The 25,445-nt window shown below is 41.6% G+C and overlaps 1 protein-coding gene across 1 annotated transcript in view; it reads right to left on the bottom strand.

Moving 5' to 3' along the window:
• Positions 1–25,445, bottom strand: part of LOC136118553 (protein TASOR 2-like) — a 65,441-nt gene that overhangs the window by 6,199 nt on the left and 33,797 nt on the right. Inside the window, 8 exon segments of the mRNA XM_065871786.1 lie at positions 1,836–5,636; positions 8,830–9,259; positions 9,586–10,459; positions 14,210–14,452; positions 17,385–18,089; positions 21,349–21,411; positions 21,509–21,581; positions 24,717–24,820. Coding sequence (XP_065727858.1) covers positions 1,836–5,636; positions 8,830–9,259; positions 9,586–10,459; positions 14,210–14,452; positions 17,385–18,089; positions 21,349–21,411; positions 21,509–21,581; positions 24,717–24,820 — 6,293 coding nt within the window.

Genomic DNA, 25,445 nt, shown 5'->3' with positions numbered 1-25,445 from the left:
AAAATATTACCATGAAATGATACAGTCACTACTGAAACAAGCATGTTATCTACAAGTGTTACTTCGATAAACATCACTGTGACTGCCTCCTTATGAAAACCAGTGTCACCTGTGCTCTGTAAAAGACATGAGAACTAAGATAGTGCATTGTTGCTTTTGAGATGGAAGCAAAAAGAAATCAAGTATTTTGCTCAATGTGGTAAAACAAGGACATGGCCATGGTGCTCAGTTGATCCCTGACTTATTTCAGCGCAGGTCAGGGTGTGGCGTATCTACTCAGCCAGAGAAAATCAACTTTAATTCAAGGTTAAAATAAATAAATAATTTCCAGGTTACTTTTGGAGGCTAATCACCTTCCAAAGACTGAAGGCCACTTAATGCTTTATTTTTTCAACTAAAATCTTACCAAAATGGCACAGAAATTGCAACAAAGACAATGGGGAGGGGGGCGGGCGGAGGGCAGACCAGATGTGGCAGCCATTTGTGAAGAACATTGGACAACAAGAGGATCCTTGATTCCACAAATTTGGAAAACACTAAAAATCATATTAAATGATACAAAACAGGAGCCATCAGCTGCCTCACAGGAGAACGTACTGCTGACTCGGGCGACACGGGGAAGCCTCGCGTTGAGGCCGGTTGCCTCGCTTTTCTAATCCACTCTCCGTGCTGTGGTGGAGGGACCACTCTGTCAAGTGCAAACGTGCTGCTCCTCATCTTTCAGAAACATTTCTCGGTGCCCTGCAGGGACCTCAGGAGAGTCCAAGTGCCCCCGCGTGACGTCCACGTGGCCCTTTTACCCCTGACGGTGATCGCCGTGCCCCCGACCGCCCCCCACCCTTCAGGAAGCCTCCTTAGGCCCCGTGCTTCCCCCCGGGGCAGCGCTGAGCCTCGGCCCGCAGGTGCCTGATGACCGCAACGTCCACACTGACCGATGCGGGGCAGGACTTGCCAGGAGGCGCAAGGCGCAGTCTGGGGCCTTTCGCTCCTCCGCAGCGGCCCTGGCATCTACACGCCGCGCACCCATCATGGCGACCGTCACGCTCGTCACTCAGCCCAGATGTTGCAAACATCTGCAGGCGCTCTGTGCTCCTCAGCAGCTTGGCGCTGGCAGGGGTCTCCTGGGACACGTCATCCCGGGGCAGCCACCCTGACTTAACCCAGGACTCAGCACGAGGGCTGACACGCGTGGACCTGAAACAAATCTCATCGGGCATTGGGACCCGAACCCTTACTGGTCTACCCGTCCACACCTGGTGAGAGGCCGGCGTCCTCTCCTGAAGGAGAAAGTCCCTGGGCCCCTGACCAGGTCTGCCACCCTCAGAATGACATCTTCGCACCTGCTCCGCCACACCTGCCACAGCTGCACAGTTATTTTACCATGTTTCTCACGTCCCGTTAGACCGAGAGGATCAGGAGAGGCAACATTCCCCTCACCTGCGCACGTGGGGCTCCAACACGCACACCTAAGAAGGACCCTGGATCCCCCTCACTCTCCACACTAGTGGAGGTACACAGGTAAGTTTTTTTTTAAAGCTGAATCTTAACCGTTGGCCTGTGCTTGTGTGTACAATTGAATACGCCTCCACTGGACTGTTTTATGAAAAGAACTCACTGCACTAATCCTGGGTAATCATACAAATCTTCAAATATAGTACAAACGGCAGATCCCTGTGGCCAAACCTTTAGTCTGCAGGGAAAGACTGAGCGGAGAAGCTGAAACACCACTTCATATCAATGGCTTCTTTCTGAAGCTGAGAATCCTGTATTACTTACAAAAAACTTAGACAGCGATCAAAATAATATAAACTGTTAAGGAAAATCTGGCACTTTACCTTTGTTCTTACAAAGAATGACTTGTCCTCTGTCTCCACGAGGTGGAAGAGGAAGGTCCTGGTACAAGCCTCCTTCACAACCCTCTCCAGTTTGACGTGCAGACTGGTGCACAGGTCTGCAACCACGTCATTGTAGGAGGCTGGCCGAGGGATGGAGGGACACAGCTCTCGGGGTTCGGCTTCTCCAGAAGCAGCGTGTGGCTCTTTCTCCTGGAAGATGACCGGGTGGCTGTTCATCACCTTGTTGAATTCGGCGTATTCGTTGAGAATGAGGGAAATGTCATTCCGGGACTCTTTCAATGTACTGTTATATTTCAGTTTGTTGAGGTGGTATGAAACAGTTGAATTTCGTTCAGAGTTTGGGAGATGATTTCTATCGTGGCCACACCTCTCCTTCCAGGAGGAGGAGGAACGGCCCACACAGCTGGGTGTCTGCCTTCTCGCCTGCTGACCCTGGTGTCTGGGGCCTGAGTGCACTACTGTCACCATGAGGGGACTCCTGCTACGGGAGGAAGGAGGCAGCCCTGGGGACTCGGGCACTTTTGTCGCAGGGAAAGCCCCCATGGCGCCCTGGAGAGGGGGCTCCTTAGGAAAGACGGCGGTGGAAGGGGCGGAACACGGAGCAACTCCCGTCTTCACAATTTGCTTTAGTTTATGTGCAAAACGCAGATACTCCAGATCTAAAGTGTTCTGGGTGAGGTCGTCTGCCACCTGCCAAGTGTCTGTCCAGGAGCTGAGCAAGCCGCCCTTGGCCATGACGCCGGGGTGCCTGCACAGGCTATGCAGGGTTCTCGTGGTGTCTCTCAGCTCTTTAGTGACAGTGAAGTTAGCGTAGGTCCTGGGGATCCCACGGAGATCTCGGATTTGGACATAAGAGGGCACACACTTATCTTCCTTCTTTAATCCCATGGGCCGGCTTCTGGGAGGAATGCCCGTCTCCAGCCCTGGAACCTGGCTCGAGTAGCCCCAGTCATCATAATCACTATTGTTTAGGTTCAGGAAAGAGTCAAAACCATCTTTGGAAGTACGTTGTTTTTTCTCGGTGTGACCGTATCGCAAAGTACAGGACTCTTCCGTATCTAATCTGGGGTTTCCACACTCACCAAAAGAGTCTTGATCCGAATCTCCAGAAAGTGGTTCATAATGGATGTCAGAGTTCACAGTGATATCCAGGCCTCCACCTCGGGTCACAGAGCCCCACTCAGCCCTCTGCCCCTCATCAGCACTCTTATCTTCCACCTGCTCTTCAAAGACCCCACAAACAAGAGGGGCACAGGATTTGGGAACAAAGGAAGAAGGCTCTGTATCGATAGTTTCACCTGTTGCGGCTGTATTCTGGTAAGAATCAGCATGTAAATAGACGGGGAAAAGCCCACCACTCAGCAGAGCTCTTGCTGCACACGGTGACCCATCTTGCAGCATGTGGGCCGGTTTGTGTCTGCCTTCTGAAGAGGTGATATGCAGCTGAGAGCCGACACCTCCTACATCTATAGCTGTTTCACATAACTCAGCTCCAGTTTCATTATTCTTGAGCAGACTGGCCATTCTGACGATCATTTCCTGTGTTTCAAACTCCATCCCGGCATCGCTGGGTCCTGCCCTGTGGGTTAGGGTGGCCTCTCCCGAGAAGAGGGTGCGCTTGGGGAGCTCCAGGTACCCGCGGGCCGGCACAGCCTCAGCTCCGGCAAGGCACAAGGACTTAACCAGGATGTAACAGAGTTCGTTTGTTTGCAAATCAATGCTCGAGTCATTTTCCTTAAGGCTCTTAGAGCTGGTCTGCTGTTTTAATGACACATTCACACCACCTGGTGTGGTTGTAGAAACAAACGTGTCAGCAAAAGATTTATTTTCAAGGATCTTCTGAGGGCTAAACGGAGGCTCACTGGTCTCCACGACAAGATGACTTAGGTGGGGATTTCTGTTCTCTACACTCATTGGTTGCAGTGGATTTCTTGATGTTACCAGGTTTTCTAGAGAATCTCTGCATGTGGCAGCTGAGGCAGGCTGGTTTAACTCCGCATCATGGTGTGGCACCTTTTCTGAGAAAGAGTAACCCTCACCACACTCACTTGGGACAATATCCTCAGTGACCTCACCAGGAAGGGTTAAAAATCTATCTTTTCTTCCTGGGTGACTTTTTAGTATTAGAGGCATTTCAGCAGAAAGCTGCATTTGCTGTATCTGAGTTAAGTTATCTTGTCCCACTGGATGGGTGGGACCAACAAAAGAATTTTCTTTTTCTGTTATGGCCAAATCTACTGTTTCAACCTGGGAGGATCTGTCAGTTTTCTCACAGTGTGCATTACAGAGTTTAAAACTACTTGGAGATACAGGCCAAGCTGGCTTTGCTTCTTCACCTGGTACCTGGCAGTCAGGGCTAGAAGCTGGTGACACTTCTTCAATTAAAGAACTGAAGGAGAAGTCTGAACCAACATGAACTTCCTCTGCAACCTCAAGGGCACAGGTTTCTTTCGAAAGTATGAAAGCCACTGTCTGTAAGTTATCACCTTTTCTCTCACTTTCTCGTGGTTTCATTGACGTGTGAGCAGCAGAGTTCACAGCAGGCACCTCTTCAGGCTCAATTATTTCTTCCGCTGTCTCCTGAAGCTCTAAGCAGGGGAACGGGGCCTCCTGCAGCTGCTCCATTTCACCAGCGGATGCTTCTTCCCAGGGACTCGTGGGCGGTGATATGGTGAGAGTGAGGTCAAGGTCAGAATCCTCCTCTGATAACTGGAGGCTGACTTCCTCTCTATTCACAGATAGGCTGGTTTGTTTGGTAAATGCAGAATTACATGTTTCAAAACTCATATTTTCACTGTTTAGACCACTCTTGTCATTCTTTAGTTCTGAAGAGCCATCCGAAGCATTCCTCATTGATGGGATGCAGTCAAGTGAATCTTTTTCTTCCAAGGGATCAGAGGCTGACGATGAGAATACTTCTTCAAGCTGGGACGACTCTACAGTCTCTTCCGAAGAGATGCTAAAGAGACTCTGAGTCGACAGAAAACATTCTTGAGAGCGCTTCATTTCTTCTCTGGGTAACAAATAACTAGAACTTTTAACTAGTGATAATGCCTCTGTTACAAGGGAATTATTAGACGGCGATGGTGAGCCTGCAACAGCCTGCCCTTTCTGTAATGAACACATTTCTTTAGCAAGTATCTCTCTACTCACTGAGGAGGCACAAAGGTACTTAGTGCCTTGTTGTCCTGACATTGCCAGAGAGGGAACGTCCCTAAGACCCTGTGTCTTTTCAAATGCGGACACAGGATGTCTAAGGCTTGTAGCAGGTGATACTTGTTTAATCAACTCCACATTAAAGGGTGTAGGTTTATCAGCTCTGTTTACAACTTCTGTCTGTATTGGTGCATAGGCATTTTTTTCAAAAGTGAATGTAACTGGTTCCAGATTAATCACTACATACTCCGTATCATCCTCCCCTTCCAACGATGACTGACATTCTTTGTTTATAGAGCTGCTATGCCGGATAAGGCCCTGCAAAGCACCTGTTTTTGTTTGCATTTTTGCATGAAAAACATCAACTTTGCTTTCAAGGGTGCTGTACACAGACTTTTGAAAAATCATTGACGGATTGCTGATCCCATCGTAAGTCCTGGCGAATGTGGACTGTGTGACAGTATCATTATAAGATGTCACCTGTGTGCCATCAAGTGGCTCAAAGGTTTTATCTTCAGCAGGAATAGGAGATCCATTAGTTTGGGTACTTCCAATGCTAGAAAGCACCAGATTAGAGGTCTCTAGTTTATCTGATGACTCTTGTTCGGCTTTCCCCCCAATTATCTGAAACGATAAAAGCAAAAGAAATAAATTAATTAAAAAAATCAAGAGCCAAATAGATCTTTTTTTCAAGCATTTACATATGTGAAGAACAGAACAGACAAAGATCAATTTTAGTTTGCTCTGTTCTTTTGAATCTTCATAGCGTAGAGATCAAGCAAATCCCTCTCTTCTTAGGCTTAAAATACCCCCCAAATAGGAATTTGTTTTATCTAAATACACACACACGAGAACTCCAAAACTTTCTTAGTTGCACAGCCTTTTTTTTTTTTTTTTTTTTAATGGACTTTTGGGAAGAAAAGTGGCTAGACCACTGGCAACTTAAAGACTTGAAAATGCAGACTGTTTGCTAAATAGCATCACTTACTTCAGAAATGCAGCAGTAGAGGAAAAAGTGCTCAATTAATTTAAATTATTTTTAGTAAGATTAAAAGATAATCTTTAAAGCAAAGAATAACTTATTTTAAACACCAGCTTTCAATTAGACTATAAATGCACTGTCCTCTGGAATGTTCCCATGAGGAAACACTAATTATTATCTCTTGTACTCAGAATACACTGATAAGCAGCTTTCCCGAGGTATCAATCTCTATCCTGTTAAATAAAAGTCCCTTACCCCTTAGCTGTCTTCTTAGCTTATAACTGGACATAATCTCTCTCTCATTTTAATACCTCCCTATTCAACAAAGCAGTAGAAAACACAGTGCAGCTTGCATTAATAAACTCAACTAAAAGGACTGATTTAAACAGTACCAGAAAGGATTTAGCATAAACAGTAACAGAAATACCTCTGGACAATTTTGATAACCTCATAAAAAGGCTGTTTCTTTTCTTTTTTTTTTTAAAGGCTGAAGAATGGTCTTGTTCAGAATATGGTAAAGTGGATTGACCATACAGTTGACCTACACCTGTAGCTCTGGAACACTACGGCCACAGATTTCCTGCCAGATTTTGAAGCAGTCGTGTTGTAAGTCAGGACCTGTGTTTCAAATCTCTTGTTAAAAACATCTCTGCCTTAGTCAAAGAAAGACACTGACCCGAGCAATTGGCATGGAGGAGCTGAGACTTGGTTTTAAGAGGACATGACTGGCCAGATACAAAGCATAGAAAACTCTTGATGGTACACTCACTCTGAGAACAGTTGTGTGACCCTCCCAATCATACTGTGGCTGATAATGTTGGGCCATAGTCGTGAATCTCACCATGCCTGTGCTCTTAGTGAAATGAAAACTTTGATAATCCTAGTTTGCCCTAGAATAGGGAGTGGTACAGGATGTGTGTGCACCTTTAAAGTATGGGTACAGTATTCAAGAAGATGACGGAAACATATTTCGAAGTATATGCTATAGAAAGTGTTAGGAATCGTTAATTTTAACATTCTACTTTCTACTTAATACTCTTTCATGTTTGCAAGAAAATCATTCCTAAGTGGACATTACTAAAGTAAGTTAATATATATTACCACAACCAAAAATACTTTATAAGAAACTAGTGTGTGTATAAATATATATGTAATAATTAAAATCTGCCTGACTAAACATAAATACTTTCTTATTCTAAGGTAGTGATTTTATGTATCTCTTTGAGAATAAGATGAAATTTATGAACCCCATCCTCAGGAAAAAAACGCATACACACGTAACATATATTTTATGTGTACACATATAAACACACACATATGTGCATATATATACATAAATACATCCACAGTATTAGACATTGAGAAACAGCTAGAGTGTCCAGATCTGAGTCTTGGCCGGACAATTTACTATGTGCCTCCAGTCCATTCTGTACTTCTCCATCCTCAGTCTTCTCACCTATAAGATGGGTGGCACGGTCCTTACCTCACCTGGCCGTGTGAGAATTAACTGAGCTAATGCAAGTGAAGGGCTCAGACCAGTCTCTGGCCCACAGCGTTCCATCAGTCTTCATTCTGATGAAGATGAGCATCTGCAGACGCTCACAGACCCTCTGAGGCTCACCCCTGGACCTGCAAATCCCCACGGAAGCCCAGGTACAGAAACTCAATGTTAACACAGGCACTGAAGGTGCCCAAACCCATGTAAAATTATTCTGTAATAAATCTGCTCTGAAAGCTTAAAAAGGCAGGTATTTTGTCAATCCATTTACTTAGAATCTTGATACAACTTTTTAATTTGCTCCAATTAAAATTCGATTATCAGGCTTCCCTGGTGGCGCAGTGGTTAAGAGCCTGCCTGCCGATGCAGGGAATACAGGTTTGTGCCCCAGTATGGGAAGATCCCACATGCCGCGGAGCGGCTGGGCCCATGAGCCGTGGCTGCTGAACCTGAGCATCTGGAGCCTGTGCTCCGCAAAGGAAGAGGCCACAACAGTGAGAGAGGCCCGCGTACCGCAAAAAAAAAAAAAAAAAAAAAAAAAAATTCGATCATCTGTCCTATCAGTTGAGAACAGTGAAATGAAACAAAGTGTATTTTTCATATTTACAAACAGTTATCTGCAGACCTATGAGAGGTCTGGCATTTTATTTACTGTCTCAGGATTTGTTTTTTGTTTTGGTGGTATGCGGGCCTATCACCGTTGTGGCCTCTCCCGTTGCGGAGCACAGGCTCCGGACGCGCAGCCTCAGCGGCCACGGCTCACGGGCCCAGCCGCTCCGCAGCATGTGGGATCTTCCCAGACCGGGGCACGAACCCGTGTCCCCTGCATCGGCAGGCGGACTCTCAACCACTGCGCCATCAGGGAAGCCCTCAGGATTTGCTTTTAAAAATATTTTTTAATATATTCAATTTTAGTTTCCTTTAAGGTTTATCAAAGATTTTTTATATTTATTATTACTGCATTTGATCCATAAACACTATTATAGGTAAACAGAATAAGTATTATTCACCTCTTTTAAAAGATAATAAGCTCAGAGAACAAGTAATTTGCCCCAAATCATACAACTAAAAAGTTACATAATTATGGTTGGCTCCCAGATCACCTGAGGTGTACGATTTTTTCCCTACTTTTGTTTCTTCAATCGGGGTGGTAGATAAGCTCTACCTGCAGACAATCCAGACTTTGTAAACTAAGTTTCTGGCATTCTAATCCTTTACATAGCTAGAGAATCCACTTTCCTAAAAGAAACCAATGCCTTGTTATGAATGTGATTTTACGTACAAAACAAATTTCTTCAAAACTAACACCAGCATTTACAGTATTCAGCTTTACCTACCTCATTATTACAAGAATAGATGAACTTCTGGCTTTCTGGGGTCTCTGGATGACCTGCTGTTGCAAACATTTCTTTCTGTTCATTCTGCACCCAAAGCTCCAAGCCTCTCACAGGCGGTGGTTTCATGAAAGGAAGCAGGGGGTCAGTGTCTGGGAAGGACACTTTGGCAGGAGGACCTCTGGGAGCCTCATTAGTCTCCAACAGAGGGTCTACGGAGCACCTTCCCACACCGGAGGACTCTTCAATTTCACTGAATTCAAACGATTCTAACGTGCTATTTATGCACACGTATTTTGCTGGGTTGCTGTGTTCTACTACTTTTCGGGATGATTGTATGACTTTGTTTTGATTGCTATAAAACAGAGCTACCCACATATGAAGTAAAAGCTTCACTTCTTCCATGTTATCTGGTAAATCAGTATTCCAAGGCCTGAGATTTTAAAGAAAGAAGAAACCAAAATCATTGAAAATGACTATTTTAGTTGATTATCTTATAAGTAAGTGCCTTAATTATTAACCTTAGTTTTTGTGTTCATTTTTATTTTAAAAATTACATGAACATGAAACAATGAGTAAAATAAAAATGAAGTTGATTTAACAAATAAGTACAGTGAATCTGCTTGGTATTATTCCCAAGTTACTGGATTTTACACACTTCCTTCTCCCTCCCCAGAGTTTAGCACAAGTATCCCTTCTCGCTACATTTATCTCAACAGAAAAGTTCATCCATTTTCATCCAGTGTCACTCCTACTCACCCGTGTAGTGCTCTGACTACAGTCTTCTCCAGGGGGTTGTTGGTATACTTGCTGTCTAAGCTGAACACGTAATCTGCTTCCCATATGAAGGTGACCTGAAAGGAGCCGTCACAGCCGAATACGGTACGAGAGCGGCAGAAGTCCTGCAGGCTGGAGGGCGGCACCCTGCTCCTGCGCCTGAGCGCTGGGGCCTCGGAAAGCTGCTGCAGTGGGGAGGTGACCTGCTGATGCCGAAATGGCATCACTTTCCCCACTGGGGTTCCCGCTTCAGGGCCTTTTGTGCCATTCTTGGCAAACGCAGGGCCTGGGGCCCCTCTCTGCTGTAGATGCTTCTTTGAATGTTCTGCAAGGAGCAGGGCATAGGAATGCTCCACAGCAACGATAGAGCTTTGGCTTGCGTCGGAACTTTCTAGGGTTTCCTCGGGCAGTGCTGACTGGGCTTCTGCAGGGGCCTGAATGCCAGCAACCAAGCTTTCTTCCTCCTGGCTGACCGTGGGGTCTGATGTCAGATTACTCTTATCAGAGGAGGGCTTGGATAACGGTCCACCTTTTTGACTTTTAACTCCTCTATGATATTCATGGTCTGATGTACCGCGCAAAGAATGTTCTTTAGAAAGCAAAACATCGTTCTGTGGCAATTCAGAGGAGCAGGGCAAGTTTCCGGGCTCAGAGGATGGTGTGGTAGAGGTAGCAGCGCTTAGTGCAAGATCAGCCAACATATTTAGGGCCTGGGAGTCACAGTTGACAATGGAGTTTTCAGGTGGGTCTTCTGGAGCCACTGTGATATTTTCTGGCTGAGCTGTACTTATGCTAATAACATCTTCTTGACCATCTGACATTTCTGATTGAAGCTGTGAAGAAGTTTCTCCTTTGGCTTCAGCATAAAAGAAAAAAAGACACATAACACTTGATTTCCATAGAATTAATTCTTTGTCATATTACTGTGGTTCAGTGAAAATCAACAGTTAAGTCAACATATTCAAGAAAAACCTCTTGATATGTTGCATAAATTGTATGTTAAATTTTTATTACCAGAGTGAGGTCTTGTCCAACTTCCTGATGTATTATAATGTATTTACCAGAGGAACAAGTCTTAAGGAATGTGCATATTAATTTAAAAAGAAATCACCCTTCAAAACTGCATGTACTCAGGCTTCCCTGGTGGCGCAGTGGTTAAGAGTCTGCCTGCCGATGCAGGGGATATGGGTTCGTGCCCCGGTCCAGGAAGATCCCACATGCCACGGAGCGGCTGGACCCGTGAGCCGTGGCCACTGAACCTGCGCGTCCGGAGCCTGTGCTCCGCAACGGAAGAGGCCACAACAGTGAGAGGCCCGCGTACCGCAAAAAAAAAAAAAACCTGCATGTACTGACCTACACACAAGGCATACTGCTCAGCTAAAGAAATATACAAAGAGAAAAAAACAAAAACAAGAAAAGAAAACAAGACTCCTGCCCTCAGAGAGCTTACAATCTAGTGAGAATCTAAGAATTTCTAAGTTTAAAGTGTATATTATAGAAGGTTAATGTACTTTCTTAGAAATCATTTCCCTTGGCAAGTTATTAGAGAAACCACCTAAGTTCAAAATAGAGATGATTTTTAACCATACTGATGTTTAATTATAATACGTTATGATACAAATAAAAAAGGAGGAAAGTAAGAATATTCAGAATCGCCAATTAATTTCAAGTTTTAAAACTTCAGTTTCTGCATTAAAAACATTTCCTCTCTATTCTATCTGCAAAAAAGCAAATCTCCTCATCTACTGATAATTCTCCTTACAGCAGGTACTCAAATCTACCCACTGGCATTCGGTCAGAAAACTAACATTCTCAGGTGGTTTACTTGCCTTCTCAGGACTTTTATTCAGCCTTTTAAAATGTGATTATCACGAAGGACAAAGTTCTCAACAATACTGGGCAGTGAGTCCCTGTGGCAGGTGGCTGGATGGACAGAAGCCAACTGTGCTCCTCTTTATAATTAGCAGTAGCAGGTCTGCAATAAATTACTAACCTGTCTGCAAAGCCCAATGACAGTACATTTACAGAGAAAACTCTGGCCTATGAGGTCATCAAACAGAATGACAAGAGTGTGTGTATGGTGAGGAGGGTAAAATTAATCAACCACTGCCCAGTTCTTATTTAAAATATCAAAGCCCAACGGGGTGAGGTACGAGAAAGTGGCCCAAAGAGGGCTGTCACGTGAACCCTCCGGGTGTACTGGAAACACATTCATTTTAGGATCTGATGTGTTTACTGACACTAAGTTCATTCTATCCTTAAATACTACGGTTCTTACACTGAGTATCACTATGAGGAAGGTCGAATATAGAGAACACTGTATTGAGTCAAGAAAAAGGGTTCATTTTAATATGTGTCATTTCAGGTAAATCATTTAATAACTGACTTGTTAGAGGTTTTCAATTAATTAAAAATACAATACTGATAATCTATCTCTTTTCAGAAATACAGATAAAATGATGCCAAATAAATTATAAAAAATTAAAGAGTTCAGTAAATAAAAACTATATTGAAAACTTTAAAAAGGACAGAAAACCATTAGTTTCAGTAACAAAATGATTGAGCCTTCTTAAACTCTGATATTTCAAGTAAAAGAAATGAAGTGGATTAGCATGGGTGATTAAGAAATAAAAGAAAAATTAACACATTATTTAAAAGGTGGTAATCTTAAAATTTTAACTTGGAATGTGGCTGCACAATATATACAGACACTTGCAATACAAATCGCCCTATTTCTGAATACCCATTCTGGAAACTTTTCATTTTCTGGGTTCACTTTTCTGCCAATGCCCAGTTGCACACCTCCTCCCACTAATCGATTAGCCTACAAGTATATAGAAGCCAATTCAGCACAAGGAATTCTGATGACAAGGCTGGGAATACAATGCATTATGTATGTATCTATACTCATCCTGTTTACAAACTAATTGGAAAGACAGGACCAAGACACACCGGATGATTGGAAAATAGTATGAATTAACTCTTTAATGTTCTCAAAAACCCAAAAAAGAAATAAAAAAAAAAAGGAGAAATGAGTGCAGATCAGAGCATCAGGAAATGACTCCGTGTGGACTTAGCTGAGCAGAGGGGACTGCACAGGAGTGACAACAGGCGTGGTTTGTGTGGGTGGCACCACGTGCCTGGCAGGGAAGGCACGCATTGGGAAACGGCAGGAGAGAAATGTGGACCCGTGGGTAAGACCACCTCGTAACTGCCTGGGGAGACAAGCAGAGAGTCTGTGTTGGGTATGACTCTCTACAGGTTGTACGGTGATATGACTGAGGAGCTTTCAGAAAAATCTTCAGCCATAAACAACATTAACGAAACTGAGGAAAGGGACTTCCCTGTGGTCCAGTGGTTAAGACTCTGCGCTTCCAATGCAGGCAGTGTGGGTTCGATCCCTGGTCAGGGAACCGAGATCCCACATGCTGCAAGGTGTGGCCGAAAAAATTTTTTTAAAAAATGAGGAAAGAAAAAACCAAGCTCATCCATAGTACCATCACCCCAACAAAACAAGAGTTTCTTTCCCTGAATTCCACTAAATTTGAGGCTTTTAAAAAACCTAAAGGTAGCTGAGAGAAAGTAGAATCATGAGATTAGACAGAAAACTGATGGAAATACAGAGATATGAGGAAATGAAGGTTTTTCTAAACAAAAAACACCACCACACATACAACACAGTAGGACTCAATACCGAAGATACTGTAAAATGTATAGATTTTGCAGCTTGGTGGAGCTGCAGTCTACTCAGAGAGACGGGTGTGAAGAGGGACATGGAGCTGGGAGAAAAGTGAGGTCCGCGGTGATGAGGGAACGTGCCAGCAACGAGGAGGTTCCAGCAGGTGGAACACGGAACTAGCAGTCAGCTGCTGGCTCACAGAAGGAGACTTGGTTATTCACTTCCCCACAAGTAGAAGTAGAAAAGCAAAACTGCTTTTAAAATTAATTTAATGCCTTTTAAAACCAAATACAGGGGCTTTCCTGGTGGCGCAGTGGTTGAGAGTCCGCCTGCTGATGCAGGGGACACGGGTTCGTGCCCCGGTCCGGGAAGATCCCACATGCCGCGGAGCGGCTGGGCCCGTGAGCTATGGCTGCTGAGCCTGCGCGTCTGGAGCCTGTGCTCCGCGACGGGAGAGGCCACAGCAGTGAGAGGCCCACGTACCGAAAAACAAGAAAAAATACAACTGAAATACAGGATTCGAGATTACTGACTGCTTTGAACCATGTCTTTACAGTTCCCTCTGGACAAACTTATAATATCCTTTTTATAACTGATTATGGTCCAGAAAAATACTGCCAGATGCTACTTGCTTGTGAATTTAGTCATTAAAAAAGGCCATTTATACTTTAACTCTGCTAAACAGTTCATGTTCAGGCTTTCTGCAGAATGAAAAGTAGGGTCTATTTAGTGAAGGTATGAATCTTTGCACTTTCTAATTTATTCACAATGGGAAACCAAGTTACTTGTCCTGTCAGTGTCTGAACTAAAGAAGACCACAAGAACATGACAGATTTCAACTGATCTTATACTGTTTCAATATACTACTTTATAATCTCGATTAGTCTGTATTACGGTGCTGAAATTTACAGGAAGAGGACTTCTTACCAGGTTGTGGCTGCTTTCTGATTCTGGGATTCTGATTGCCTTTTACTATATTTTCCCTCTGTTTTTGTGGAGATTTCTTCACAGGTGGCTCAGCCCTTGGAACAGTTTTGACTGGAGATGTCTCTCGTTTCCTTGCCCTTTTAGCATTCGTTGACACTGGAACATCTTTAGAAAGAGGAGCTTCTTGGTTTTTCCAATCCAATTTGGTTGTCTGTACAAACTGTGCAGTCAGCACTTCAGCACCTTATGCAGAAAAGACACCGCTTTTTAAGGGGTAGGGGGCGCACATATTTATCAGCATAGCTTTCCTTTGATTTGTTTTGGGGGGGAAACTTTAATAATGGGGAATAAAATATAAAATTTGGGGTATTTCATTAAAAGATTTTTGAACTTGCTAAGTGTTGGTCTATATCCCTAATTAGGATTAGGAGAAAAATATCAGAGTAATAACTTTATAAAAACAAGGCATGACTTAATTTTTTAAAACGATTCCATAATCTTTGCTGACTGATGTGGCAGGTAAGGCTGAACATGCTAGTTCACAGCACAGGGTGACGGATAATTCAATTTACACAAAAGCGACACAGCTCCCATAAAGCCATATGGTTAAAACCATGATCACACTGTAGAGAAGAGACTGTAGGTTCACAAAGAGCCATCTTACATATTTTCCTTCACTACACCTAAATATCAAAGCTTTAACACTGCCTGAAAAATCATCTCTTAAGAGAAGACAGAGGAAAGGTACATTGAAGAAAGTCCTCTTCTGATTTAACTTCCTATAAATCTATTATAATTGCTTATTTCTCTTACAAAATGCTCAGCTTTACTTCTCGCAGGGAAGGAAGGAAAGAACTAAAGGTGGAGGCACATGAGGAGAAAAAACTATTAACAACCTGCTTGTATCACACGCAGAAAGTGTTTCCATCCTTTAAGAGTTAAAAAAAAATGTTAATAAATGTTCCCTGTGAAAACGTTTTCCCCATTGACTATATAAAATAATCACACATGTGAATGTTTGCAAATATTTTAAAATTACGTTATATGGAAAATACTATTTCTAATTGATTGAGAACAGAAAACATATTAAACAGTTTCAGAATGTGATGGTTATTAGCGAAATGTAGAAAAGAGACCAATTTCATTTTATTCTTTTGAAGGTTAGAAAAATTAATGGTTTTTTAAAAAAGCTTTTAGACTCTCTTAATGTTGTACATTTCCCTGGGTCTAATTATTTTCTTCCCTACTAAACTATCAAAGGCAATAAAGCAGCAGTTTTGTTTTTAGAGTAAGACTTCTGATTTTATACTGGTTACAATTTCTAAAATTTTTAGCATAAAAAAAGGCAAAATATAAGTCAAGCAGGAAAACTGTTAAGACTAAATTAAGAGGAGAAAGAAAATAAGATGAGATGATCAAGACGAGGGGAAGCGTAACATCTGCACGGGCAGGAGGGGAACATCTCTCACAACCTAGGTCCTGCGAGGAAAAGGAGAAACACGAAACAGGTGATCCTGCAGGGACTGCCCTGCTTATTTGCATCACTCAATGACATGTTTCTCAAACTGCATGCAATAACCTATGGGTGTATTATAAAATAAACTTAATGGGCTGCAACCAGAATTCTTTATTAAATGAAACAGAAGATATCAGATTGTATTACACATAGTTAGGGTAAATGCTTCCTGAAATTTCTGTTTCAGTAATGTATGAATTTGTGTGTACTGGACTACAATATACAACGTATTTCTTTTCTTTTTTTTTTTTTGAGCTTTTGTGGTATTATATTTAGTCATCTTGGCTGGTTTAATCACATCGTTGTTGTTGTTCATTTTTTGGCCACACTCTGTGGCATGTTGTGTCTTAGTTCCCTGACCAGGGATCAAACCCGTGCCCTGTGCACTGGAAGTGTGGAGTTGTAACCACTGTACTGCCAGGGACATCCCTCAAACATATTTCTTATAGTGGATGAAATTAGCACACTTGAGAAACAGTGACAACATATATGTTGAATTACAGGTAATTTATTTAATACCTTTAAAATGGTTCATATAGAGAGAAACCCAATATGGTTGGCCTGGAATTTGTGAGGAAATGTAGAGTGTGAGTTGCTGCTTCATACTGCCGTTCTTTCTACCACCCTCCTAAACACACACATACACACACAATTTCTCAAACTATAGTTGGCCAGAAATAACTACTTGTTAAACCACAGGGTAAAATCTTAATTATCTAGGATCCTGGGGATCCACACACCTCCAGTGTTTCTTCTTTAGGCATCAGAATTTTAAAATTCAAAATACTATAGATAGGGTTGGCAAATTTTTTCTGTGAAGGGCCAGACCTCAGTCAAAGCCGCCCACCTGGGCCAGCACAGTGAAGTACAGAGACAACAGGTAATGCCTGAGGGGCCCTTTGGCCCAAGTCTGCTCACCTCTTCGCTAAGGGGTCATAGAGCATAAGTTCCTTAGTTTTAAACAAAATACACCACACGTAATCTGAGATGACTCTAAGCCAAAATTGTGTTATTTGTTGTGCTCTGTTCACTGAAGTGCATTTGACTAACATTAAATGGCTCTGGACGCTGATTCTCCCTCAGTTTTCAGGGGGCAACAAAACCACTTGAGGAACTGTTTAATATATATGTCTCGAGGCCACTGGACCTTGTTTCAGTAGGTCTGTAGTAGGATCCAGACGACCACTTTTAAAACACACAAAGGATTAGAAATTCTGCCCCAGGATGCTCTAGTTCTGGGAGAGTCCAGGCACTTTCCCCCCTCTTTAAACATGTTCAGGCTATCACTTATCAGTTTTTGCCATCTGTTCTTAGTGTGCCTGAGTTTAGCAGATCCTCTTCTTCCACTTGAATTTGTCCGAGGACAGTTCAGAAACTGAATGACCTTATTTCTTACACAGGTAAGTAAATAACTGAGTGATGATTTGAGCAGTTTTACAAGTGAAATACAAGCTTCTGGTGGGTGGGCTTTTGTCCAATTTCTTGATTTTCATGTTATCTAGATTAGTGCTTCTCCAACTTTAGCATGCACACAGATCACCTGGAGAGAGCTAACGGACACTGTCAAGCTACAGTCCAGGATCGTCACACAGGAACAGGGTTAACAGACAACAGTTATTACTAATTGCTCATCTGAAAATCCATACAGACCATGCTTACCGTTTTCTCTTTTCTCACGAAACTTGAGAGTTCTGCGAGAGTCTGGACGCTTGTTTGCTCCAGCAGGAGTTCTTCTGGGAAAGGGACGGCACAACTTCACCCTTTTACTCCGTACCACGGGCAGCGTGCCTGCTTTTCTCTTACGCTGAACTCTCAGATTTGATGCTGGACTTAATGGGACCAGAGCTCCCTGCCTTGCTTTAAACATCTCTTCAGAATTCTTTTGTGTTTCTGTTTCTTTTCTTACTTCTGCCTCTGAGTCGTGAAATTCAGCATCTGGAGTTATAACTAAAGAAAATCCAGCATCACAAATTCCATCTGAAATACAAGGAGACTGAGCACACTCTGCCAATAAGTCTAGTGCAGTAGATACTTCCAAAATGTACCCATTAGGATTTGAAAAATAAGATCTCAACTGAGTTAAAGACTGTAAAGGGCACTTTTCAGCTGGAGGAGTCAAGTCAAAAGCACTGGACACTTTGCCAAAGAATGCAGTCTCTTTAATTCCATCCTGAGAAGCAGCAGTCAATGAAGGACTTTTGTCCACCTTGTACAGTTCTTGGAGATTATGTTTTACTAATGTGTTTGGACAGATTCCTTTTTCAGAAAATGATTTCTTTGCTTCCAGGAGGGCACAATTAAGGGCAGGTAAAATAGGTACCACCTTCAATGAGATGTCATCTTCAACTTTCAAGTCTTTCAGCCCTAAAATATATACACATGTATTAAAAACCCAAAGTTCTTGTTTTTTCAAACACATGCAGGAAAAAACGCTTTAGATTACAAAATTACACGATGGTTAAATATGATACAGTGTTTCAAATGGTAATCTAAATAGCAATTAATAGAAGACTTATGGATGCACTTAATGAACATATATTATCTCCATATATATGAAAACACGCACACACAGAACCAAAAAAGAGTCACTCAGATGGGATCATCAGGTGAGAATGAAGGAGGCAGGCCCGCCTGCAGCTCCATCTCATCTGACCAGGAGCCCAGTGTGGGCTCAATGCACCGGCATTTAGAGTTGGCAGAATTACTTTTCTATTCTCATTTTCTGCTTTTAAAATATATCTAATCTGTACCTTATATGACCTACTTCAAATTCTCTTAAGAAGGTAGTCACAGGTGCAAACTTTCAGTTATAGGATAAATAAGTACTAAAGATGTAAAGTACAACATAATAAAAAATAATTAACACTGCTGATGTTACATATGAAAGTTAAGAAAGTAAATACTGGGACTTCCCTGGTGGCGCAGTGGTTGAGAATCCACCTGCCTTTGCAGGGTACACGGGCTCGAGCTCTGGTCTGGGAAGATCCCACATGCCATGGAGCAACAAAGCCCATGCACCACAACTACTGAGCCTGCGCTCTAGAGACTGCGAGCCACAACTACTGAGCTTGCATGCCACAACTACCAAAGCCCGCGTGCCTAGAGCCAGTGCTCTGCAACAATAGAAGCTACCACAACGAGAAGCACGTGCACTGCAATGAAGAGTAGCCCCTGCTAGCCGCAACTAGAGAAAGCCTGCAGCAACGAGGACCCAACGCAGCCAAAGAAAGAAAAAGAAAGGAAATACTAATAGTTCTCATCACAAGGGAAAAAATTTTTTTTCTATTTTCTTTGATTTTGTATCTATATGATATGATGGATGTTCACTAGAATTACTGTGGTAGTTGTTTCATAATGTATGTAAGTCAAATCTTTATGCTGGTAAACCCTAAACTTATATAGTGCTGTATGTCAATTATATAATACCTCAATAAAACTGGAAGAAACTAGAGTTACAACACAAACCAGTTGAACTAAAAGAAAGTAAACCCTAAGTAACCCCCAACTCTCACGGTAACTACTGGTATATATTTCATCATCTTCTCTATCAAATGAAATTTTTTAATATTATGTAACTAGACTGACTAGTCTGTATTTTACTTCCTCTCCCTGGTTCACTCTCTGACTGAAATGCTAATTTTTCAGCAACTCAATAACCTAAAGGAAAATAGTACAGGGAAAAAAGAGAAAAGGTCAGGTCACTGAGAAATAGGTAATAAAATCCTAGAAAATGTAATTTATCAGTAATAAAAAACCCACAGATAATAAAGACCTTTGGTGCCTACTAAACTGAAGTATGAATTATACCATTCTTTTTAACGAAAAAGTAACTGCAAAATTAAGAAACACCTAGCTGAATACATTTATACTTGAGCAGGTATCAGGAAAAGAATGGCAAATAAGAATAAATAGGAAAATGTGGCTAGCCATTAAAATAAAAATTCCTTTCTCTGCAGTTCATTTAGATAGTAACAAGGAAAAATAAAACATGACAAAGTTCTTATGTACTACTAACAGTTCACAATAAAGCAGCAGTTTTCTAGACAACTTCATTATTTCAAGAATTTGGAAAGGCAGAAGTCAGAACGATTTGTAACAGGCTATTATGAAATCTAAGAAAAAGAACTTTTTAAGTCTGCTAAGCGAAGAGTCACTCAATTTAAAACAAATAACCACAGCACTGAACATTTCTGAGTGACCAGAAATAGAAGAGTGTCTTAATGAACTAGAGGAGGCTGTGAACATTGAACACAACAATCCAATGTTTACTCAGAAAGAAATCCTGTGCTGTTCAACACCAAATGGTACAGGAACTAATGTTTCTTATTCAGGGGGTAGTGTACACCTAAAAATAAGAATAAAGGCAGAGCTCCTGCATACGGAGGGAGGCAGTGTGGGAACAGAGCTGGAAGCCAGCTCAGACTCAGCTGTTTGACCTTGGGCAAGTTTAAGTTTCAGTTTCCTCATCTTTGAAATGGTCACAATAAAAATACCTATTAAGGGCTGTGAAATCAATTGTGCCTAGCAGAATATCAATGTAGTAAATGCTTGAAAAATGCAAGCGGCTATTGCCATTATGTTATTATAATTGGTAATATTTTGCTTATTCCAAACAGGTAATGCCAGTAGTTCTCTGCTTTGAGTAGCTGAATACAATTTAAAAACATCAATTAAAAAATGTTTTTGGATTAGTTGTAGCTTTATAAATACCATATACTATATATAAGTTATGTTTAAACATACACAGTGTGGTTATAAAACAATGAGGAAAATTTCCTCATATGACAAAAAGAAATGACTCATTTACTTTATTTATTTGCTCAGCAAGCACTTATTATTTTTTAGGTGCCTGACATTGCTAAGCAGTAGGGATGCAGTAGAATACAAGAAAGGCAGGCATTAAATAATTATAAAAATAAATATTTAAATTATATTGGTGAAAAGCCTAGGGGTCCTCATTGAAGGAAGAGTGGTGATGGGAATAAATAAAGTGATATTTAAACTGACACCTGACAGCTATGGGTAAGTGGCTAGACCAGCACTTCTCCTCCAATTTTATTCATTATCTACCCCCACCAAAGAGAGGCTTTCTAGACTTTGTTTCCTAACTGCCCTCTGAAATTCTAATACCACAGATATACTGTATATCTATTTACAGACTGCAGGAGCAATATTTTTTGCCCCTAACAGGCAATTCCTGGTCCTGGCTTGGGGGGTGATCAACATCATCTGATCAGGGGGAAGGAGACAAGTAGTCCAGACAGAGGGAAGTGCTTCTGTGAGGACCTTAAGTCCTACTGACGGGGAGACTATGATAAAACCAACTCCCAGCTCTTGTTGTTCAATAACAAATGAATCCAGTTTTGGACATGCTGAATGTGAGGACCATCTGAGACAGTTAAGTAGAAAGAAATGTCCATAGGCAGGTGGATATCTGAGCATGGAGCAGACAGGAAAGGATAAGCCTACAAAGAAAGGAGATGAAGGATTAACCAGGGAGAGTAAAGGAAGAAAGTTATTTAAGAGAAGAAAAGAGTTACCAGGGTCATATGCTGCTGAGAGTTTAAGATGAGGACTGAAAAATGGCCCACAGGTGCAGTGAACTGCCAGTCCTGGTCCTTACCTGCTGACGGGGATGAATGGAATAAATGCAACCCGTGAAGACCCATCTGCTCCTCTCCAAAACCTACACAGAATGAGAATCAGAAGAAAAGTGAGGTTGCTGATCTTATACAATAAAAGTAAACATACTGAAAAACATTTATTCAAAAAGTTGTTCTTACTTGTTTCTGACATTAAGGCTGACGACGTAAGTAAAATGAAAAATTCTCGATCTTCTAAGCATTTGACGATTGCCTTAAACATAAAATAGCAAGAAAGAAGATTCAATTCCTCTCTCCTTCTCCCTCTACCACATTCTTCAGTGATTTTTAAGCTCATGAAAAGTTAAAGAAAAAAATTCTTGAAATGTCAGTATTTATGGGAATCAGGACAATTTTGTCCCCAGTATCAGAAACTGCAAGTTCCTTAGCATTCAAGTAATCTTGGCCTTGTTATGGCTACATATATTAAATAACTAGAACATCATGGGTTAGTTTTAGGATAGTGTTCAATTACATAACAAATCAATCAGAAACAACGTCTTTCATTTTTTTTCATTGACATGTTGGACATTTCATACTGCTAAGTAGCCGCTCTGTTCCCATTTAGCCACTACAAATTCAAGGTCAATCAGACCTATGATTAACATGTTAAGCTCATTTTAATACAAAACATATCACAGAATCCTGGGACTAGAAAAACTGGAAGATACCATCCATTAAAAGAATCCTTTCTACAGCTTCCTAAAAGATGAGTAATAAAAGGAAATAACATCATTAGGTCCCCTGGTTATAAGAAATGCAGATGAAAATAAATACTTCTATTTTCCCTCTACCACAGTCTTCAGTGGCATCTTCTGTCATTCTAAATCACAGAGATAACAGCTCTTCTTCCCCATTAGTCACCATTTCAAAAGCCTATATACCCTTAACAAAGATAAAATTCAATGTCATACGATAATTTGTCAGTTAAAAAAACAGAATAAAAGATACCACTTTATAAAGTGATAAAACATACTTCAAACATTGACAGGTCATAAGCCTACAAATACGATAAATCAATAAATTATTCAACAACTCAAGTATGAAAAAAAGACTTCTTTTCTAATTATTTATTGGAACTAATTATGAGACTGAAACTTCACCCACAGGAACAATCACTATTGTGAGTCTCCAAACATTTCTATCACAGCCCCTATGCATTGGTTGGTTTACATTTTTGTCTCCTATAGTCTTGTAAGTTCCTTGATGGCAGGGACAATTTGTCTTTTTGCTTCTGGCACACAGTAAGCACTCAAGAAAGAATTACTGAATAAATGTATCAACAGTTATATATACCCATATCTTTGGTATTTATCAGCAAACAAATGTAATTCTTGTTTTATTTTTTATCGGTGTAAAGAGTAAAAGTGACAATAATTAGCTACATTATTCTGAATTTTAGTTTTGTAATATAGATGAAAGTAAAATCCTATATCTGCTTAAAACTGTACATTTTTTTATTCCAAAATACGTGCAAGTAAAACAAATATGTAGTGTATCTTATTAGTCTCTCAAATTATGCGCTGAAAGGGCTATATAAAATTCCTATTTTAACCTTTGTGGGGAAAAAAAATCACAGAATCTTTGAAATATCTACTTCTAGCCTTTTCCATTCACACACAGAAAAATCCAGCCATACATGTCTTTACCACCTTTTAAAGAAGAGACCTTCCTCAGTACTGTTCTTGAAGTCCAGTGTTGTAGGTACAAGGGACATTTACTGCTCGTCCACTATACACCAGGCACCAAGGTGTCAAAGATGCTTAAGACATGATACCTACCCTCAAGGAGCTCAATGTCTAGGTAGGGAGACCGATATGTAAAGATTATTCATTATAAAATGAGGCAGGAAAAGCAGCCTGGAGCACTGAGAGCGAAGGACCTTATGTGATAAGTAATTTCTGTTAAGTAATTAACACACAAACTGTGAAGTAAAGCTGGGCACCGAGTCTCCTGAGTTCAATACCGGAACTACTCACAAGTAGACCCTTCACTAATGCATTTTCTGAAAGTATCTTTGAACTTCCTTCCTTTGAATTTCCAAATATAAAATGAACTACACTACTTCAAAAACACATAGCCTATAATCCCAGTCGATATTCAGTGGTTATCTGCTCAGCATCCTGTGTCACCCACTGCACCTCCTCACTGCAGAATGGGGGGCACTGACCTCGCACCCAGTTCTGGAAGGTGGGCTCTGAGTGGCCTGAACTAATCAGTGTGGGCCATTCCCTTTCTAGTTACTGCTGAGAGACATGCAGATGATGGAACTGGTCTAAGGACATAAGCCATGGTTTGGAGGACGGGTTCTCTCTGGATGCAAAAAGGAAGCACGCAGCCCTGACTGGCAGCCTAGGACAGAACTATTGCACAGAGGAGGGAGAAGCTGAAAGAAAAAGAGTCCTGAGCAAACAGCACTTGAACTTGCTTTACCATCTAAAACTGAAAAGTAAGCCTATCAAAACTCTTTATTGTTTAAGCCAGTTTGAATTTCTGTTACATGCAACTCAAGCATCTTACCTGACACTACCCACAAGGCAGCTCACCTATCTATTCTGTTAATTTACTGGTTTCATACTGTCTACTATGGGGATAAGTCCGTTGTGCCACTAAAGGGCTGAGCAGACTTGTTTGGTCACTTCCATCATGCACACTGTTTCCTTTGGGATGTTTGGGAATCACTCACTATAAGGTCAGCACCGACTCCTATCCTCAGACCGAGGAGCCCTGGTTAACACAGTGGAGAGGTCTTTGGATGTTACATATTTCTTAGTGGAATCGTGCTTTTCTACGCTATGAAAACAACAGAAGCAGCAACTTTTTCTTCTTTATACACCTAGGTGTTGACAAGGGTCACTTTTAAAGAAATATCCCACAAATCAATCTCCTTTGATTAATGCAGAAATACTAGGGATCTACTCAATTCTTCCATCATAAAACAAAAACAACAAAAAAGGATTTGAGAAAAACTGTCCTCCTATACTTAAAACCAGGAGTATGAACTGACTAGTGAGACACAGAAAAAGTAAACTAAGATACAAAGGGGATGAACATGTTAGCCAATAAATATCATGTCAATAAATATTAAATGATAAATATCCTCTTAAGGGAATTTCCTGGCGGTCCAGTGGTTAGGACTTGGCACTTTCATTGTTGTGGGCCCGGGTGTGACCCCTGGTCAGGGAACTAAGATCCTACAAGCTGTGTGGCGTGACCAAAAAAAAAAAAAAAGAAATCCTTTTAAGCAAGCTAAAACAATTCAATCTAGGCAGAGCCAACTAATAAATAGATATCAATTTCTCAATTTAAGGAAAACATAATAATAATATTTTAAACTGATGATTCTTACCAATTGCTCCCTTTTAATGTACTCTGTTAGTTTATCTACTTTTTCCCCTTGTTTGTTGGACAGTTTCACCTCATACATATTGAAGCACATATCTTGGCAACAGACTGTGGAGAAAATCAGAAACACAGAACATTTCCTATTTTAAAATGCTATTGTGAAAAATTCCGTTTCTCCCTAGACCCACCGTGTGGCTGACATGGTTGGTCTTGGTGCTCCGGCCTGGTGTCAGGCCTGAGCCTCTGAGGTGGGAGAGCCGAGTTCAGGACACTGCACCACCAGAGACCACCCGGCTCCATGTAATATCAACCGGCAAGAGCTCTCCCAGACATCTCTGTCTCAACGCTAAGATCCAGCTCCACCCAATGGCCAGCAAACTCCAGGGCTGGACGCCCCATGCCAAACAACCAGCAAGACAGGGACACAACCCCACCCATTAGCAGAGAGGCTACCTAAAATCATACTTGTAGGGCGCGGCCGGATAGCCATTACGCATGCACTAAGTATGCCGCTAGGGCGTATGCACCTAATATGCTAATCAGGTTTTGAAGCAGTGGCCTATCCAAAGCCCGGCTTGCGAAATGCGATAACCATACGGACGAATCAGGGACTTACACGAGTCCTTAAGCCCTTATATAAGCAGACGGGCTCGAGCGTACGGGGGTCTTCCTTCCATCCGCCCGAAACCAAGCTGTACTCCAATAAAGTGTGATGCGAGAAGAATCTAGCGTG

Source organism: Phocoena phocoena, chromosome 2, assembly GCF_963924675.1.
Source record: "Phocoena phocoena chromosome 2, mPhoPho1.1, whole genome shotgun sequence".
Classification (NCBI taxonomy): Eukaryota; Metazoa; Chordata; class Mammalia; order Artiodactyla; family Phocoenidae; genus Phocoena; species Phocoena phocoena.
Note: the sequence above shows the minus strand (reverse complement) of the source record. Positions and strands in the feature narration are given on the sequence as shown.